The sequence below is a fragment of the Perognathus longimembris genome, chromosome 15 (assembly GCF_023159225.1).
Source record: "Perognathus longimembris pacificus isolate PPM17 chromosome 15, ASM2315922v1, whole genome shotgun sequence".
NCBI lineage: Eukaryota > Metazoa > Chordata > Mammalia > Rodentia > Heteromyidae > Perognathus > Perognathus longimembris.
This window is the reverse complement of record NC_063175.1, coordinates 3,667,563-3,687,781: the sequence shown is the minus strand read 5'-3', so window position 1 is coordinate 3,687,781 and position 20,219 is coordinate 3,667,563. Positions and strand designations below refer to the sequence as shown.

Below are 20,219 nucleotides of genomic sequence, written 5' to 3'. Positions count from 1 at the left end.
TTTCTGTTGGACCACTTTCCAAAGGGTAGTTCATATGCGCGTGCCCCACACCAAGTCAAGTGTTCTGGTCCCCAGCGTGTCCGTGCGCCCTGCAGGGCTGCGTGTGTGGAGAGAATCTTGGAGAACGTTGAGCACCCCACTTCCTCCGCATCTCCTTCTCCAGTCCCAAAGGGGTGGCAGCGGGTGGTGGGATCGTGAGTCCCTCCTTGCCCTGGTGGGCGCTCAGGGGCTTTCGCTGTTCTCGCTGCAGTGTGACGCGGGCACAGAAAACTGGCAGCGCGTGAACACAGAGCTCCCCGTGAAGTCACCTCGCTTTGCGCTTTTCGACCTGGCGGAGGGGAAGGCCTACCGCTTTCGTGTCCGCTGTTCGAATTCAGCGGGGGTCGGTGAACCCTCAGAGCCAACGGAAGTGACCATAGTAGGGGACAAACTTGGTAAGTGTGAACTGACCAAGTGTGGATGGTGAACTGATTTTGCATCAGGAGAAACTTCCAGAGAGACTGAGGTGGTGAAGGCGATGGGGTTCATTGTATACATGCATGGAAATGCCACTATAAAAACTTATTAAAAATCATACAGTAGGGCTGGGAATGTGGCCTAGTGGTAGAGTGCTTGCCTAGCATGCATGAAGCGCTGGGTTTGAATCCTCAGCACCACATAAACAACAACAAAAAAGCCAGAAGTGGCGCTGTGGCTCAAGTGGTAGAGTGCTAGCATTGAGCAAAAAGAAGCCAGGGACAGTGCTCAGGCCCTGAGTTCAAGCCCCAGGACTGGCCAAAAATAAATGAAAAAAAAAATATATATATATATATATGCAGTGCACTCACAATACTCAATGTACATACATGAAATTGGAACTAGGAGGCTTGAGGCAATGGGTAGGTTGCCATGGATGGGGAGGGAGCAGGATGGATGGGTGACCCTGACTAAAATGCATTGTACGCACAAATTGACATGTTGAATTGAAACTGCTTTGTAAAATTACCTAAGGATAATTTTTAAGTGAAGTAAACTAGATCCAAAGAAACATAGACTGCATGGTTTCCCTAAGTTGTTGTAACTGAAATGTGCCTATAGATCTACAAGTTAATACTGAATGGTTAAAAAAAAATGCACTCAGACCTGATAAATTATAGAAGTCTCTAGACATTTACATAGTGAGACCAAAGGAGGATATTCGTAGGGGCAGATCACAGAGGCTCAATACTTATGTGCATATGATCATATAAAATAATATTTTACCAAATGAACTCCAAGAAAGTGAGATTGTTGCTGTTGCTATTTTTGTTGTCTTTTACTTGTGTTTGTTAGTTTATTTGTCCTTGGAAGGCTAAGGGAGGGCACTTTTTTAGGTGGAACAGTGGGGTCGGTGGCTCACACCTGTAATCTTAACTACTCAGGAGGCTGAGATCTGAAGATCGCAGTTCAAAGCCAGCCAGAAAAGAAAAGTCCCTGTGAAACTCTTATCTTCAATTAACTACTCAAAAACTGGAACTAGTGCTGTGGCTCAATTGGTAGAGTGCTAGCCTTGAGCACAGAGGCTCAGGGATAGCACCCAGGCCCTGAGTTCAAGCCCCACAACTGATAAAATAAAATAATTTAAAGGTGGAACAAAGGGTGAACAAATATGACTGTGGTACTCACTAGATACTATGTGGAAAATTAACTATACATCTTGTGGGTGGGGACAGGAGGGAAAAACTGGGAGTGAGGGAGGGGGAGACATGGTTCGAAAAGAAATGTACTCAATACCTGACTCATCTAACTGTAACCCCTGTATAATCACCTCTACAATAACAAAAATGTATTTTTAAAATAAATAATTTTTAAATCATTTAAAAAATTTAAATCGAAATGAAATTCCAAGGCAAGAATTAAATTATATGTATTATAAAGATGTACATATTGTACATTATATATGATATGTGTATATCTACATATATGTACATATACTTATAACCAGAAGTGGAAAATGATGACATACTTCTTATTTTACATATTTAATTAATAGCTCTGTAGTTATGCTATACATTAAGTAAAATCCATTGTTTTTGCTTATGAAAAGTAAACTTTCCCCCAAATTTCAACAGCTAATATGTTTTTTCCTAATTTTTTGGATATTTAGTTTATGTTCCCCAAATGACATTGTGAAACTTCCCTGTTATGACAAGTTCATTATAAACCAAAGCATCTGAATGGTTTATGTTATTATTTGTGTAAAATTCTTACGCATACCTGTGCGAGTGTGATGAAAATGAGTTACTTGGGCCTCTCTGAGTCTGTTCACCATTTTCTTCTCCCCTCAGATATTCCCAAGGCCCCTGGCAAAATCATCCCTAGTCGGAACACTGATACTTCAGTGGTGGTTTCTTGGGAGGAGTCTAAAGATGCCACAGAGCTGGTTGGGTACTACATCGAGTCCAGTGTGGTGGGCTCTGGCAAGTGGGAGCCCTGCAACAACAACCCAGTGAAGGGTTCCCGGTGAGTAGATCCTGAGCGCATGCGCACAGGAGGGCAGCACAGACCGCCAATGGAATGAGACTGGAAAAATGCTAAAAGCCAGACGCCAGTGACTCAAAGCTACTCAAGCTACTCAGGAAACTGAAGTATGAAAGATTATGGTTCAAAGCCAGCCCAAGCGTAAAAGTACAGGAGACTCCATCTCCAAAATAATCATCAAACATGCTAGTCTGGAGACATGGCCCAAATGGCAGAATTCTGGTCTAGCAAGCGTAAGGCCCTTTCAAACCTCAGCACTACCCAAAAATAAAAATTAAATACATATACATTATTCCCATGAATTTAAAACTGAATGTGTTTAATATAATACACTTTGGGGGAAAAAAAAGATTAACTAGTGAGGTGAAACTCTTAGAAATATACAATGCAGCTGTTCCAAAAGCTCTTATCCTAAGTTCTTTCCCTTTTCCCTTTTATAGGGTCTTTGCATTTTATAACATTCTTTGCCTTTGTGCTAATTCTTCCCACTTTTAGAAATACATAATACCCACTGTTCTAAGAGCTCATTTTATAAGGTTTTTCTAATTTGGCTACTTTCTTACCCTTCTGTTCTAGATTTTTCATTCACTAACTTGTATATTTTTGTGCCAGCACTAAGACTTGAATTTGGCATTGTGCTTTAACTCAGCTTTTTTCATTCACAGCTGATCCTCTATCATTTGAACCACACCTCTAGCTCAGCTCTTTGCTAGTTTATTAGACATGTGAGTCTTAGGTTTGTCTGTCCAGGCTGGCTTCAAACCTTGATCCTCAGATCTCAGGATCTTGAGTAGCTAGGATTACAAGTATGAGCCATAGTCACCCAGTTTGTTCTGACCTTTAACACATAATGTGATACTGGATTCCAAGGGTCTAATAAACTTCACAGGAATAAGCTCAAACACAAACACCCTAGTATTTCAAATGAGCAGAAAACAAAATATCAATGTTTTGCAAATTCTGAACATGGTTAAACCTAGTGCTATGCAGACAAAAACAAACAAAGCCATTCAAGCAGCTGGGTGCTGGTGGCTCACATCTGTAATCCTAGCAGTTCAGGAGGCTAAGATCTGAGGATCTTGGTTTGAAGCCAGCCTGCACAAGAAAGTCCATGAGATTTTTATCTCTGGTTAACCACCAAAAAGCTGGAAGTGGAGCTGTGGCTCAAGTGGTAGAGCGATTGAGCAAAAATAGCACAAGGACAGAGTCTAGTCCCTGAACTCAAGCCCCAGAACTGGCACAGGAAAAAGAAAGCAAAAACAAAACAAAACAAAAACCATCCAAATAAAAACATAGAGATACTTTGTGACTTGTTTGTATTTACTTTCAATGTGGGGAAGGTTATTTTGTTCTTGTACTATTATCTCAACCAACTTTACAAACTGCTGGTAAATTCGGTTTCACCAGTCTGTCCTATCCTCTGCTTTAGGACAAGTCTAAGAAGGGGGGAAGTGTTCCTCACAGAAATTGTGAGACTAGCAGTTTTGTTGAGCAGCCTCCAGCTTGGGCTTCTTTGAAGGTCATGGGCTCCCACAGGATGAATTGGTTCTTCATAGTACAGCAGAGAACAGAAACAACAGATTAAGAGATTTGTTTCTTACAATGAAATGTCTGTATGCTTCACCCCAGCATTTTCCTGAAGCTATTTAGACAGCATCACCAACAGAGCCATCTTTTGCCTTTCCAATGTAAGCAGGAGGTGGTGGAGGGCAGCTGCTATTTATTCATCTCCATATCCAGCCCAATCCAGAGTCTCCAACACTGAAGTGCTTAGTAAACATGCATTGAAACAAGGTGACCCTGAAGTCAGAAAGCCATGGCTTCCTTTATTAAATATTTGAATAAGCTAATAGCTATAGATTCCTTAGCAGACCTGTTATTTCTTTAGAGCCCAGCTCTAACCACAGATTTAAATGTTCCAGCAATTCAGGAAACATTTATTTATAGCCACAATAGCTGTGAGAGTGAGGTTGTGTTCTGTGTGAAGCTGTCCACGATCCACACCTCACAAGTGGATCTGGAGATTGATACTAGAAAATATTTTTCACTTCAGTTTCAGATTCCAATGCAATTTCTCAGGTAATGTATCTTCCCTGGCATGCAGGGAGTCAGGATCCTGTTAGGGTGCCAGCGAGCTGCCAGTGAGTTACAGTTACAAGTACATACCTCAAGTGACCCTTAGTGGTATTATTAATGCCACCTATTATTTACTAAGGACCTCACGTGTCAGATCCTGTGGCAATGTTTCATATATTTTATTACTAATCTTTATGTGAGAATTAGCTCTTCTTACCCCCATTACATCAATGAACTTTCACGCAAAATCCAGAATGCCTAATTTTACTGACAGTGATTTTTTTTAATTGTTTTGATTGCTGGGTGCCTGTGTCTCACACCTGTAATCCTAGCTACTCAGGAGGCGGAGACCTGAGGACTGAGGTTTGAAGCTAGCCTGGGGTGGGGAGGATCTGTAAGTCTCTTATCAACTATCAGTTATCATTTAATCACTTAATAAAAAGAAAGGAAAGGAAAAGGAAAAGAATTTGAAAGTGGAGCTATGGCCCAAGTGGTAGAGCACCAAAAATAAAAACAACAGCAAAAACAACAAAGAGGCAAATCCAGACACTGGTGGCTCATGCCTAAAATCCTAGCTCCTTGGATGGCTGAAATCTGAGAATCATGGTTCAAAACCAACTCAGGCAGGAACGTCCAGGAGACAACTATCTCCAATAAACCAAAAAAAAAAAAAAAAGTGGTAAAATGCTAATCTTGAGAAAAAAAAAAAAGAACAAAAAAACAAAAATGCTCAGGGACAATACTCAGGCCTGGAGTTCAAGCTCCAGGATTGGCACAAAAAAGAGAAAATGCTAAGAGGCAGTACCCAGGCTCTGAGTTCAAGTTCTAGTAATGGCACACATAAATTTATCTAGATTGCCTTCCTGTCTAAACTGTATATTACCTATATCTCAGTATCTCCTCCCTTGTGAAAAATGAAATTTTTCCTAAATCAAATCATTCAATTAAGCAAGTAATTACCTCCTCTAACTTTTCTCCTAGTAAGTTTTTTGAACCGTTCTTTCCTTTTTTAGATTTACTTGTCATGGACTGGCTACTGGTCAGAATTATATTTTCCGGGTCAGAGCAGTTAATGCAGCTGGACTTAGTGAATATTCCCAGGACTCAGAAGCTATTGAAGTCAAAGCTGCTATTGGTAAGGTCCTTGTGCAAATGGGTTTTCTTTTGGGGTGGGGGATAATGAAAAAATGTCTAAGTTCACTTTGTCTTCAGAAGTGGTTCACAGCTTCATAGGGCTCATGATACCATGCTGACATGAGCATCTTCTTTGAATTCCTTAGCTGTCATTTTGCAGGTCTTCATCACTTATCTAGTCTCTTTACACCTGTAGCATTTCCTCCAGTTTCTTCAGATAGTCCTCACTGTGTGAACTCCACCCCTAACAACATGCTCATCCTGGGACTGCTGAGGGCCATTTCGATTCCATGACATGGTATATCATTCATAACTCCAACCATCTTGTACCTAAAATGACTTCATCTTTGACAGAGCTTGGCTTCTTTTCACTAACAGCAGACTAATATGCTTCTTACAAAGGCCTCTGAGGTCCATGTAAGGCATGTGTGACCACTTAATCATGTGTCATCTCTGCTTGCAAAGTAACCAACAGAATAAAGGCAGTAATGAAGTAATTGTATGTATGCATTCAATGTACCTCCCAATCTCAGATAAAGTAGGGGAGAGATCCAGATAGTTCAGAGTAGCAAAAATAAAATCTGTGATATGCTAACATGAAAGCTTGGGCTACGTGTGTAGCTCAGTGGTAGAATACATGCTTCGGATGCACCAAAGCCCAAGGTTTTTTTTGTTTGTTTTTTGCTAGTCCTTGGGCTTGAACTAGGGCCTGGGCACTGTCCCTGAGCTTCTTTTGCTCGAGGCTAGCGCTCTACCTCTACACCACTTCTGCCTTTTCTGTGTATGTGGTGCTGAGGAATCAAACCCAGGGCTTCATGCATGCAAAGCAGGCGCTCTACCACTAGGCCACATTCCCAGCCCAAAGCCCAAAGTTGATTCTCAATATGACTCGGGGGGGGGGGGGGGGGGAGATTGTCTTCAGCTAGCGCCCATATCCCTTTCTAATATTACTTATAACAAAGACAATAGTGATGTGTTTCTTAGAGGTTGGGAGGTACAGATCATATCAGTTGTGTTGGATGTAATTCTGTTATAAAATCATAATCTTTCATATTATGTCTCATGTGTACTTTATAGTCCTTTGTTCTAGTCTGTTAAATAGTGGACCTTATATCTCTCAAGATACGTCTGAGATTTACTTTTTCTTACATAAACAAAAACACTTTGGGTTCTAAAAACAGAAATGGTTCCCAAGCTGTTTGTGGGTGTTTTTTTTTTTAATTCTTTTTTCCAGAATATTGAGATGTTGAAATGTTTCCTTGTGTAAGGGATGTGAAATGTATGCTTTCCTAATTGTTGTAAATACAAGTGATTTCTGTGAGACCAAGATTGGTACTGTAAAGTCCTAATGTCTTTCTGTTTGTTCTGTTGCCTAAGAGCACTGTATGTGGTGTCTGGGCTCATGGCATTTCTGTTGTCTGGCGATTGTAGGGGGAGGAGTGTCTCCAGATATGTGCTCTCAACTGACCGATGTTCCTGGTCGACTAACAGACTCCAGGGGGGGTGTGCATGGAGCCTCCCTGCCAGCCTTGCAGAAAGATGCTTTGCTCAGTAGCAAACCTAATAAACCTTCACCCAGTAGCCCTTCCAGTCTGGGCCACCCAGAAGTGAATAAAGTAAGTGAAACAGTTCAGGAAGAGCTCACCCCATCACCACCAGAGGCAGCTCCTAAGGGGCAAAGTAAGTCTGACTCCCTGAAAAAGAAGAAGGACCTCGTAGGTGAGAATTGAAACCATCAAGCTATTCCATCTGTCTCCATCATGTCTTCATCTCTCATTGTCTGGATCACATGTCTCATCTGTGTGCTTTCATCAATGCTAATTCTGAATTTTATGTTTTCAGCCAGTTATTCAAAATATTCTAATGAGTTGTAAAAGTCATTGTATATGGGTTGGCTTCTATGCCATTGTTCCTTGAGCTTGAGGATGATAAAATGTTTAGTGAAATTGGGTTCTAGAGGCTTCTTTGGTTTGTGAGGAAGAGACATCATTGGTTTGTTTGGCTAACAGACTTAGACAGGAGGCAGGAGAACTTGATAAGCATAGCCTCTGCTGAGACCCTTTGAAATGCTTGTGTTCTGCATGTGTAGAGGAAAAGTATGTTGTCCTTTGCGTAGATTAGTTATTGAACTTCACTGCCAATTATCAGGTTTTCAACTGATCATCACAGTAATTCAAGCCACCACCTCTGAACTGCCAGGATAAGTTTAGCAGGGAATTATAACAACCAAGAGCAGTATTGAGATATGAGATCCACATTCCCAGAAGTGACTTATTGAAGATTATTTATCTGATTAGGATGATGGATATTTGTGGATACACTCTGGGACAAGCTTTTATCTATCAAGTAAAAATGCTAACAAGACTTAAATATCTTTGGACCATTTCCTATCTCTACCACACATCCAACTTCTGTAACCTCCTCTGTATTTTTTTTTGAACTTTTATCTCTTCAACTTAGGATAAAATGGGATAGTCACCTGACAATTTGTAGTCACATGGTATCAAATAGAAATGGAATCAGTGAAAAGTTTTTGTACCACCTTGGGACTTGAACTCAGGGACTAGGCACTACCCCTGAGCATTTATTTGTTTGTTTCTTTATCTGTTCATCTATTATTTATCTATCTATCTATCTATCTACCTATCTATCTATTTATTTATTGCTCAATGTTAGCATTCTACCACTGGAGCCACAACTCCACTTCCCACTTTTTGGTAGTTTATTGGAGACAAGAGTCTTACAGGCTTTCCTGCACAAGCTGGCTTCAAACCAGGATCCTCAGATCTCAGCCTTCTGGAGTAGTTAGGATTACAAGTGGGAGCCATCACACTTCTCAAGATTTTTTTTTTAGTATAAAGAATGGAAATTGGTAAGACAGGAAGACAGAAAAACAAATGTACTGGATTTTAATTTTTTCAAGAGATACCTTTTATGTCTCTGAGATATTTCATCATTTGGAGAACCTTTGTTTTGTTTTGTTTTTGTCAGTCATGGAGCTTGAACTCTGGGCTGGGCCAGGGTGCTGTCCCTGAGCTCTTCAGCTCAAGGCTAGCGCTCTACCACTTAAGCCACAGTGCCACTTCTGGTTTTCTGGTGGTTAATTGAAGATAAGAGTATCATGGACTTTCCTGCCTGGGCTGGCTTTGAACCTCGATCCTCAGCTCTCAGCCTCCTGAGTAGCTAGGATTACAGACATGAGCCACCAGCGCCCAGCATCAGAGAACCTTTTTAAAATAAGAATGAACTGACATTGTCACACCTGATTTATGAAATGGCAACTCCTCTGTACATCACCTTTATAATAGCAATAAAAAAATTTAAGGGCCAAGAGAAGAATTGAAGCCAAGATCCTTCTGACTCCAAGATCTATATTCTTTTCCCTAAACTACAACTAACTATAGTACAAAGCAAAATGAAAGAAATAGAGTAAAAGTAGGACAGAATGTACCCCTCAGGAATTCAGAGAAAAAGACTTCTTCCAGGTAGAGGAAGGAAGTCATGGAGAAGGGGCGTAAACCTAGCCTTACAGACAAGGTTGGCATCCTAGAAATCAGGAAGAGAAATGTATTGTGCAGAGGTGTTGTGTTTAGTCTATCCTTTCTTCCTTTCAGTTTGAAGTAAATTAAAATTAGCAACAATAAAAATCTACAGAGTTGTTAAAAAATAAGAATGAGATAATTTCCTATTGCCTATAATCCAACAAATATTTAGAAAATTGCTTTTAATGGATTGCATATATAGATGAACTTCTTTCCATAATCTCATTTTTCCCTCCCTTTCTCCTTCCCTCCCTCCCTTCTTTCCTTCCTTCCTTCCTTTCATATATTATTCACCTTTTCTTTCATCATGGAAAACTAGAATTGCAGTAGTTGAATGAAAAGTTCATCAGCATAGCCACAGTATGGAGAACTTTTGAAATAATCTCCAAATACCTTCTTGCTATGCATTAATAAACACAATGACAGCTGCAGAGTATATTCATTCCCAACATCATGGTAAAAAATAACATCACAAAAAGGATATATCAAGATAAAGTCATGTAGCAGATTGTGCCTTGTTTAAAAATATTTTTAACAGGTGACATTCAGTTATGCTCTAGAATAAGAACTTCCTGACAACAGACAGAATCTATATAATTGTAATATCTTACAAGGGTAAATGTGCTGAATTGTGAAGTGTTAACCATTTAGAAACATGGAAATTCTAAACAAGCAAACTGAAATAGAAATTGATGTCTACAATCTATTGTTCTCAGGAGCAAAAACAAAATCAAAACAGCCTTAAAAACATACAGGAGGCAGGCACCGTGGCTCAGGCCTGTAATCCTAGCTACTCAGGAGGCTGAGCTCTAAGGATCGCGATTCAAAGCCAGCCCAGGCAGCGAAGTCCATGGGACTCTTATCTCCAATTAACCACCAGAAAACTGGGAGTGGTGCTGTGGCCCAAAGTAGCAGAGTGCTAGCCTTGAGCTGAAGAGCTCATGGACTATACCCAAGCCCCACCACTGCCCCTTCTCCCCCCTCCCCTCCAAAAAAACCCCAGGATTTTGGCAAATGCCTATAATTCTAGGAACTCTGTAGGTGGAAATAGGAACTTTATAATTTAAGACCAGATAAGCAAAAGTCAGTGAGATTCTATTGAAAAACAAGAAAAGAATAATTCTAAAAATGCCAAGTAGCACAAGTATTCAGAGACAGAGATCGAAGGATCACCATTCAAGGCCATCCTTCGAAAAGTGAGACCCTGTCTGAAAAACAAACTAAAATGCAGCAGAACTGGAGGCATAACTCAAATCGTAGAGTGCTTGCCTAGCAAGTTCAACCCCTAGGATGGTTTTATAAATTCTTTTTTTAGTGGGAAGAATATTTTTTTCAGGCTATCAAACCAGTTTACTAAGGCAGGATTAAAAAAAAAATCCTTGGGATAATAATCACAGTACACTTTTTGCCATACACATGCACCAAGTTAGATAGATGTCTAGTCACTGCTCAATTTCGTTTTAGACTAAACATTTTATACTGAGTGCCCTCAAGCATGACACCCATTAAGCAAGTTTAATGGGTAGAGAATGGTAATATTTTTCTCCCTTACTCACGAGCTATTCCTATCACGACAGAGGTACCATCTCCACCTTCTGACATCACTTGTCTTGAAAGTTTTCGTGACTCAATGGTTCTTGGCTGGAAGCAACCGGTTAAGACTGGTGGGGCAGAAATCACTGGCTATTATGTGAACTACCGGGAGGTTACTGATGGGGTACCAGGAAAATGGAGAGAAGCCAACATCAAGGCTGTCAGTGACGCAGCATACAAGGTAAGCAGAGGACTTCGAGGTGTGACATGCCCTATGAATGAGGATAGGTTTGTGCACAGTGTCAGCACCTTGTGTTTTTGTCTTTCTTCCAATGTCCATTGTCTACATTGTCATGACTTGGTGAACAATATACTTTGGTAATCTGGTTTTGCTAAACAGGCAGGGTTTATGTGTTCTGATTCACATACATAAACATATCTTAGAAAACTTACCATAAAATGCATATTTATTGTGGAAACTTTTTTGGGGGGGGTCGTGGGGCTTGAACTCAGGGCCTGAGTGCTGAACCTGAGCTCTTTTGCACAAAGCTAGCTCTCTACCACATTGACACACAGTGCCAATTCCAGTTTCTGAGTGGTTAATTGGAGATTAGAGTCTCGCGGGGACTTTTCTGTCTAGGGTGCCTTTGAACCACAATCCTCAGTTCTCAGCCTCAACTGAATAGCTAGGATTATAGGCATGAGTCACTGGCGCCCAGCTGAAAACTAACTTTTTTTTTGTTCTTTTTCTGTGCCCTCTTTATTTAAAAAAAATCCAAAAACAAACAAAAAATTATCCGTACTAGTCAGTTTGTGTATACAATGAGTCTTAATCAATGTTACCACTTTTATTATTTTCCCCCATCTTTTCTAACCCCACCCCTTCCCTTAATTTACCTGGTTCCATTTTCACACACACTTATTTTTTTCACACACATACACACAAACATATATGTGAAAATAGAACTGAGTAAATTGAATATATATGTGAAAGTATATGCATTTGACCATGCTTTCCTAACATTTCCCTCAAAACTTGAAAAAAAAATCTGTAATCAATGTTGCTAACTTCAAGAGTATGAATTTTACAAGGACAATGAATTTTTAACTTTCACATATATAACAATATAATATATCTTATATAATATTAAACTGTAATATGAAAAATATAATATATTAATCTTTTTTTCTTTTTTGCCAGTCCCAAGACTTGAACTCAGGGGCCTAGGCACTATCTCTGAGCTCTTCAGTTCAGGGCTAGTGCTCTACCACTTGAGCCACAGCACTACTTCCAGTTCTTTCTGTGTATATGGTACTGAGGCATCGAACCAGGGCTTCGCGCATGCTAGGCGAGCACTCTACCACTAAGCCACATTCCCAGCCCCTATATTTATACATTATATTTCAACATATAGTATATGTTCTGAATTTTTAACTTTCAGTGTCCAAAACAATGGATAAAAGCACATAGGTTTTTATAGCCCGACTTGGCTCCATCTGTGATGTATTCTCTATAACAGTGGTCAGCCTGGGTACATAGCAAGTTCAAGGCTAGCCTGAGCTATGTAGAGAGATGCTATTGCAGAAAACAAAATAAAGGAATCAGTATCTCTTATGGCCATAAAGGAGGCATTCTTCTCTACTTAGGGGGCCTCCACTGCTTGGCCCCCTCTCAGAGTACCCGAGGGGTTTCCCTGTTGGCATGGCTGAGGGCCCCTTATTAGAGCACCATTCACTAGGCTACCATCGAGTTACTATCTCCCAGCACTTACAGAACTTTGTCCTGTGAGCAAAACTGGAAATGAATAGCACAAAGTTGTTATCTTTAAGATTCTCCCACATTGATGGTGTGGCTCTAACTCATTCTTTTTCATTACTGTATGGTATTCCATTATATGTCCAAATCCATTTCATTATTGATTGGTGTATGGGCATTTTTTTTACCTATATCAAACTGTGTAGCTCTGAGCACTTTTGTAGATGTCTGCTGTTACAGACATAAGCAACAGTTTCTGTATGCATTACTAAAGTGTAAGTGCTGAGTCACAGGGCTTATTTTCTACTCTATTAGATAATTAATTCTATGCTGTTTCCTGAAGGGGGCAGAATTTCCATTTCTCTGCATACTAACACACAGCTGGCATTTCCACACATTCCCAGTTTTGACACTGGGTGTTAAATGAGTTTGGGAATCTTTTCTCGTGTATTTCATCCATTTTTTTTTATCTCTCTTTTCTTTTTTTTTTTTGTTGTTTGTTTGTTTTTGTTGCCAGTCCTGGGGTGTGTACTCAGGGCCTGAGCATTGTCCCTGGCTTCTTTTTTGCTCAAGGCTAGCACTCTACCACTTGAACCACAGTGCCACTTCCGGCTTTTTTCTATATATATGGTGCTGAGGAATCGAACCCAGGGCTTCATGTATACGAAGTGAGCACTTTACCACTAGGCCATATTCCCAGCCCCTATCTCTCTTTTTTTTTCTTTCTTTCTTTTTTTTTTTTTTTTGAGTCAGAATCTCACTACTCATGATTCTCCTACTACTGCCTTCCCTGTATAGGAAAAGAGGTATATACCGCAATGCCTGGCCAGATACTCTCTTTTCAATATGCCAATTCAAGTGGATTTCCATGCATACACACACTTTCTTTTTTCTTTTTCTTTTTTTTGTGCTGGTCCTGGGGCTTGAATTCAGGACCTGGGCACTGTCTCTGAACATTTTTGCTCAAGGCTAGTGCTCAGCTTACTGACTTGCAAATTCCTTTATATGCTATAAAGATGGTTCTTTTGTGATTTGTGTAACTCACACGAATCTCCTAGTACTCACTGGCTCGTTCTCCTTTTCTTTATGGTGACCACATTAATTTTTCCTACAGAATATTCTTTTGTTGAGATACAACTCAGATACTATACAACTCACTTATTTAGAATTTTGATGGCAACATTATTAAAGGCATACAAGTGACTTTTTATTGTTAGAAATACATTTTGCCTTGTTTGTGTTTGCTGGTATTGGCATAGATGTGTACTGGTTTTCTTTTGGTTTGTCCTACATGGTATGAAACTGTTCATCTTTTTTTTTTTTTTTTTGGCCAGTCCTGGGCCTTGGACTCAGGGCCTGAGCACTGTCCCTGGCTTCTTCTCGCTCAAGGCTAGCACTCTGCCACTTGAGCCACAGCGCGGCTTCTGGCCGTTTTCTGTATATGTGGTGCTGGGGAATCGAACCTAGGGCCTCGTGTATCCGAGGCAGGCACTCTTGCCACTAGGCTATATCCCCAGCCCCCTGTTCATCTTTTAATGTATCTCCTTGCATCACTGTTTTCTATGTATCTCTTTAAAATATAACGGAGTTATTTTTTGGCCTACCTGACAGTCTTTGTCATTTAGGAGTGTTTAAGTTTTTTGCATATTTTTCTTTATTCCTTTTTTTTTTTTTTTTTTTTTGGCTTGAACTCTGGGCGTAGGCACAGACCTTGAACTTCTTGTGCTCAAAGCTAGCACTTTTTACCACTTGAGCCACACTACCACTTCTGGCTTTTTCTGTGATTAATTGGAGATCAGAGTCTCATGGACTTTCCTGCCTGGGCTGGCTTCAAACTGCCATCCTCAGATCTCAACCTCATGAGTAGCTAGGATTACAGATATGAGCCACTGGCGCATGGCTGGTTTTTGCAGAATTTTAAAAAACAATCATTTTATTTTGTCCTTTATATTTTTCTGTTAGATGTTTTGTCTTCTTTCTTGAATGGTACTGAATAGTTTTTTTTTTTTAAAGAAATCATTCCAATTCCATCTATACTTCCTTAGAGGGTACAGATTCTCAGGGGTTTCCTCTGTTTCAGCAGCTGAACACACTTAGTAATTGAGGTTATTCCTTGTTTTCCTTGTCTCATAAACAGAAAGGCCTTAGAATACTTTATTTACTCTCTACCCAAATTGTATGTTCTCATATATGTGTGTCTTATATCCTTTTTTTTTTTAACATTGTAACTACTGCCTTGTAAAGATGCTTGTTTAGATTTACCAAGATATTTCCCATTTTAATTTGCCTTCATTTCTTCACTTTTGGCCTTACATCTAAAATTATTTTCCCTTTTCCCTAAATAAATATTCTAGATTTTCCTTTAATGGGAATATTCAGAGGGCAAACTGTTTTATTTTTGCTTATCTGAAAATATCTTTATTTTTATTTGTTCTCCACGAAATACTTTTTTCTGGATAAAACTTTCCACAATGGTACTTATTTTATCTTGTGCTTTGAAAATGTAATTGAATTACATTCTGGCTCATTTCACTGATGTATCAACTCAGTCTATTTGCTTATTTGCTGGCAACTGTCTATTTTTAGACAGTTTTTAATATGCTTACTTTATCTTTTGTGAGCTACAGATATTCGTAGTTTGAAAAATGTATCGCCTAGAAATGTGGTGGGAGGAAGGCAGTTTTTAATTTTTCAGTTTGAGTTTTTCAAGATCTCTTTAGAAAATTCTTTTATTTTCTAAAATATTGTTGCTACCAATTTTCTCTCTTTATTTCTCCACACTGAATAAACATTTGTTTGACTTTGTCGGTCTCTCTTCCATTCCTACTAACCATTCTTCTTCTTTCCCATCTTGCATATTCTTGCACTGTAGTCAATTGCAAATTTTCTATCAGTTTACAAATTTTGTTTTCTTCTGCTTTTCTGTTAATTACATCCATTTTTTTTTCTTAATTCACTTTTCCTTTAAAAAAAAAAAAAAGCATGTTGCTTCATAACAGCCCAATCTTCACCAAGGGATATAGAAAATAGGTCACACAGTGAAGAGCAGAAACATTGTGAGAATTTCAATATTGTAAACTCACTCTTCATTCGCATACATACTAGTGCTCCACAGATACATAAAAAATTGCCACAAGTGTTGTGGTTTAGAACAACGGCTTCTTCTAGTCAGTGTCCGGGAGCAAGGAGGCCAGGAATGGCTTAGTTGGGCCCTCTGCCTGGAACCTGACAGACGCGAGGTGCTCACTGGCTACAGTTTCCTCCGTAGCTCGGAGCTCTGCGTCCCCCCTCTTCTGCAGGTCACGGGCAGAATTCTGTCCTTTGCAGCTGTAAGCCTGGGGCCTTCAACTCAGAGCTCCCATTCTTCAAATACCAATGGCTGGACAGTGAACAAGTGGCATTTTCTTCTGCAAGGCCACCAGGGCAGTGCTGTTCTTCAGGAAGGGTGCAAGCCCCACTTCAAGAGTTCACTGGCTACATCAAGCTCATTCAGGATTGACCTAAGGCCGCATGCATTGTCAGACAAGTGTTGTACCACTGAGCCACTTCCTTAGCGCTTCCTTTTGATCAACCTCTTATCAACTAATTAAGAACTGAATTGTATTTGTAATATTCTTTTTCCTTTGACATATGATGTAGCTTAGTCATAAACTGACATCCCAAGACGCTTGCCCTGTTCTTTGGACTATAAGAAAGTCATGGGTTCACCTGCACCCTAGGGAGGGTGACTATACCTAACACAAGAGGTAAATAAATAAAATGTAAAACAGCATAGTAACACAAGGTCACCATAGAGTATGTCCAACACAGGAAGTCCATACAATGTTAAGCTAGAAAGCATGGTTCTGAAGCATCCATTACCTGTGATGTTGATGTTGCAGATCAGTGACTTGAAGGAGAACGTGGTATATCAGTTCCAAGTGTCAGCCATGAACATCGCAGGGCTGGGGGCGCCCTCTGCAGTCAGCAAATGCTTCAAGTGTGAAGAGTGGACCATCGCTGTTCCAGGTAAACCGTGGAAACCATGGACATCATGTCTCAGTATTGTGCTTGGAGTTTCTTCCAGCAGAACCTACAACTTAACTCCATGAAAGTATTAAACAGACAACACTGAAGACAAAAGAATTCCCTTGGTCCATCATGCTTACCTAAAATATTTTTATGATAATACTAACACATCACAATATAGAACTAACAATTAATGCTTTATGCCATGTTCCAAAATAATTCCCAGAGTCTCCTTTGTTCAGTTTGTCAAGAGTGCCAATTTGAGTGCCAAATGAGTCTTTAAAGTGAGTTCCAAACTTTGATTTTGGATCTTAAAGGCTACTAAAGGGCATCCAATTCGTGCTTCACTGCAAAATTTCTCAAAAATGTCTTAAGGTTGTTATTCATTCTCTCACTGCCCTGAAGATTTTTTTTTTATCAAATCTTATCAGTCCTCTACTGCTTTCCAGCTTTTCATAATATCACATTGATGGGTTTATCAGAGCAGCCAGGGATGTAAGTCTGGCCTCTCTCCTTCCCCTCCCTCTTTTTATTACTCCCGTCTCTCTCTCTCTCTCTCTCTCTCTCTCTCTCTCTCTCTCTCTCTCTCTCTCTCTCTCTCTCTCTCTCTCTCTGCTTTGGAATTGTCATGGAAATTGTTGAGGAGACAAAGAAGAAAATATAAAATAGGCAGGAAATCTTACCTAGGCTTAACACTTCTTTTAGAGTTGTAACACTCAAACTAGTATTTTCACTGTATGTAGAGAATTATTTTATTTTGCCTTGATGGGACTGACTCTGAGACCTAACTGCTTTCAGGATGACTTGAGTTCTCCTTCCTGGTTTTATATTCAGTTTATCTATCAACCACCATTGCACCACCACAGACCACATGAGTTTCCCAGGTCACTCTACAAAATCCCTGGTGGAGAGCTGTCTTGACCTCCTGCTACCCTTTCCTTACTTGAAACCCTACATAAAAACCACAATGTTACCTTCACTCAGAGAACACTGACATGCGTTGCTTCTCTGCCCACTGTGAATAAAAACATACAAAAGGTAGTTGTGATTCAAGTGGTAGAGCAATTGCTTGTATTTGCTAGGCAAATGCAAGGCCCTGAGTTCAAACCCCAGTATCACCAAAAATAAACAAGAGAATTGAGGATTCAAGAGCTCATTCAGCTTCAGTCAATATGAAGGGGCCAGTAGATATTTCTTACGCTTTTCCCACAACTTGCACAAATGGATGCTTTCGAATTTTTTAATTCCCGAATAGAGTTAAGTGAGAGAGACTAACGACTTAGACTTTCTGAGCAGATATGTAGAAAGTATTGTAATAGAAAATGATGTTACCAAAGAAGTTGCAAAATTGAATGCTCAAGAGAAGAAATGAATGACCACCTAGCCTCTCAGATGCATCTTTGACTTGCTGAGTAGGTCTGGGCTAGCCAGGGTTAAGAGAGTTCTTATAGAAGAGAGCAAGAAGGTTTTGTCTCCACTGCATTGTACAGATGAAGAAACTGAACTCAGCTTAAATGACACATGAAGTGCCCACAAGTAGAAGTAGCAAAACTAGGACTGTGTGTGAACTCTTCTTTTCCAGGATACCATAGAACCTAGTTCATCTTCTGTGGATAGGCCAATGCTGTCTATTTGGCTACCTCGCTGAGTTTTAAGGACACAAGATCATGGTCATTGGGCAATCAGAACATGCCACACTAGGGCCAGGTATTTGGTAATAACATTTAAGTATATTTAAATACAAGACATCAGAAGATAAGAATGACGTATATTTGAAATAGTTAAATCAAAATTAATGGTGAAACAAATATTGAACTATCAATTGCAAAATTTTAAAATGCAGCATGGTCAAGTCTGTGTTCTAGTTGCTTTAGGCAACTGTGAGTCATTTTGGGTGGTTTTGATTGCTTAGTTAATAATCAGTTATTATTTGAAAAGAGGGGAAAAAAATAACCCTATCTGAATGAACAGCTAATAGTCCCATAAAGGTACAGGTGACACGTAAATAACTTAGATTCTTCCAAGAATTCAGAGAGAATACAGGGCCCATCCTGACATTCTCCCTTTAGAAGGTTATCAACACCCTTGGCTTCTGGGAGGTTATTAATTTTCCTAGCTAAGACTGAGATCAGTGACTGTAAAGCACTTCCTAGTATTTAGTACAAATTCAGGGCCCATGAGATCAATATATATTTCTTAAATTTTGGTGAAAACTGGATGAGAAACAACCCCAACTTACTTATTTTCATAAGAAACTAGATTTTTTTTTTTTTTTTTTTTTTGGCCAGTCCTGGGGCTTGGACTCAGGGCCCGAGCACTGTCCCTTGCTTCTTTTTGCTCAAGGCTAGCACTCTGCCACTTGAGCCACAGCGCCACTTCTGGCCATTTTCTGTATATGTGGTGCTGGGGAATTGAACCCAGGGCCTCATGTATATGAGGCAGGCACTCTTGCCACTAGGCCATATCCCCAGCCCGAAGCTAGATTTTTTTTTTTAAGTGCCAGCATCAGATGCAGATGTTAAGATCTTTAAACATGGCTATGAATTTCTTTTCTTGTCTCTATCATAATTTCAATAAATTGAATTCTCACATCTCTCTGTCTCTAAACCCCCCCCCCCCCCCCGCATCCTGTATCTCTCTGTCTTTCTGTCTTGTTTCTCCCAGGACCCCCGCATAGTCTTCAATACAGTGAGGTCAGGAAGAACTCCCTGGTTCTCCAGTGGAAGCCTCCAGTCTACACTGGGCGCACTCCGGTCACTGGTTACTTTGTGGACTTGAAGGAAACCAGTGGCAAAGATGACCAGTGGCGAGGACTCAATAAAGCAGCCATTCAAAACAAGTACCTGAAGGTAGGGGGCTGCTCTGAGATCTAGAACTTGCTTTCTTCCTCTACAAAAGGAGAAGTGAGCTGGAGTTGTGCTCAAATGGTGGAGCACCCGCAAAGCAAGCAAGCCCAGCAAGCACTACTGAAAAAAAAAAAAAAGGAAAAATGCTCTACTAATATTAACTTTAAAGCTGGCAAGAACAGAGTGTCTCTGCTTGGTCTGTTTAATGTATTGGCTCCTGGTAAGGTTTCCCTTGGTAGTAGAACTTTTTTGGTGCTTGAAACAATTCAGAGATTTTTCACCTAAATTCCTTATTCAAGCTTTGAAAACATCTACTAACTCCTTCATCTTCATCCTTTCCTGCTTTGTTTCCCTCATAGTCTTAAAAGTTACCTGTTCATTACCATCCTTCAAAAATGACATTGTTTTCTTCCATACCCCAAGTTGTTTCTGAAAGTGATCTTTTCCTTGAGGGTTCTATTTTTTTTTGTTTTGTTTTGAGGGTTCTATTTTTAAAGAGTTTGCATCCATATACCTGTAAATGTGGCTTCCTTGGAATCATACCACACCCTAACGCAGTTCCCATATTTCTTCATGCTTGCTGTGCTTGCCCAAGCTTTCGGGATCAGTGGGATGGGTTCCCTGCATTTTTGACCTGAGCCTCTCCTTGAACCATGTCACTACGCCCAAGGTTCCCCTAGAACTGAACCAGTGCCTGCCTCTGACCCCAACGGTTGTTGTACTAAAGTCTCACTTATGCTATATGGAAACCTCAAAAGATTGTTCTCCCTTGTTGTTGACAGCCCCTGAAGACCCCAAATCCACTAAAGGACCTCACTGTTGAGG

The 20,219-nt window shown here is 40.0% G+C and overlaps 1 protein-coding gene across 3 annotated transcripts in view; it reads left to right on the top strand.

Annotated features, from left to right (window-relative positions):
- Window positions 1-20,219, top strand: part of Myom1 (myomesin 1) — a 158,733-nt gene that overhangs the window by 91,575 nt on the left and 46,939 nt on the right. For 2 of the 3 annotated variants that reach the window (XM_048363644.1, XM_048363645.1), the window contains exons 15-21: window positions 251-434; window positions 2,307-2,481; window positions 5,589-5,710; window positions 7,141-7,428; window positions 10,829-11,025; window positions 16,422-16,548; window positions 19,213-19,397. In XM_048363644.1, the coding sequence (XP_048219601.1) occupies window positions 251-434; window positions 2,307-2,481; window positions 5,589-5,710; window positions 7,141-7,428; window positions 10,829-11,025; window positions 16,422-16,548; window positions 19,213-19,397 (1,278 nt within the window). The remainder of the gene's footprint in view (window positions 1-250; window positions 435-2,306; window positions 2,482-5,588; window positions 5,711-7,140; window positions 7,429-10,828; window positions 11,026-16,421; window positions 16,549-19,212; window positions 19,398-20,219) is intronic. The other variant, XM_048363646.1, reaches the window with a different exon arrangement.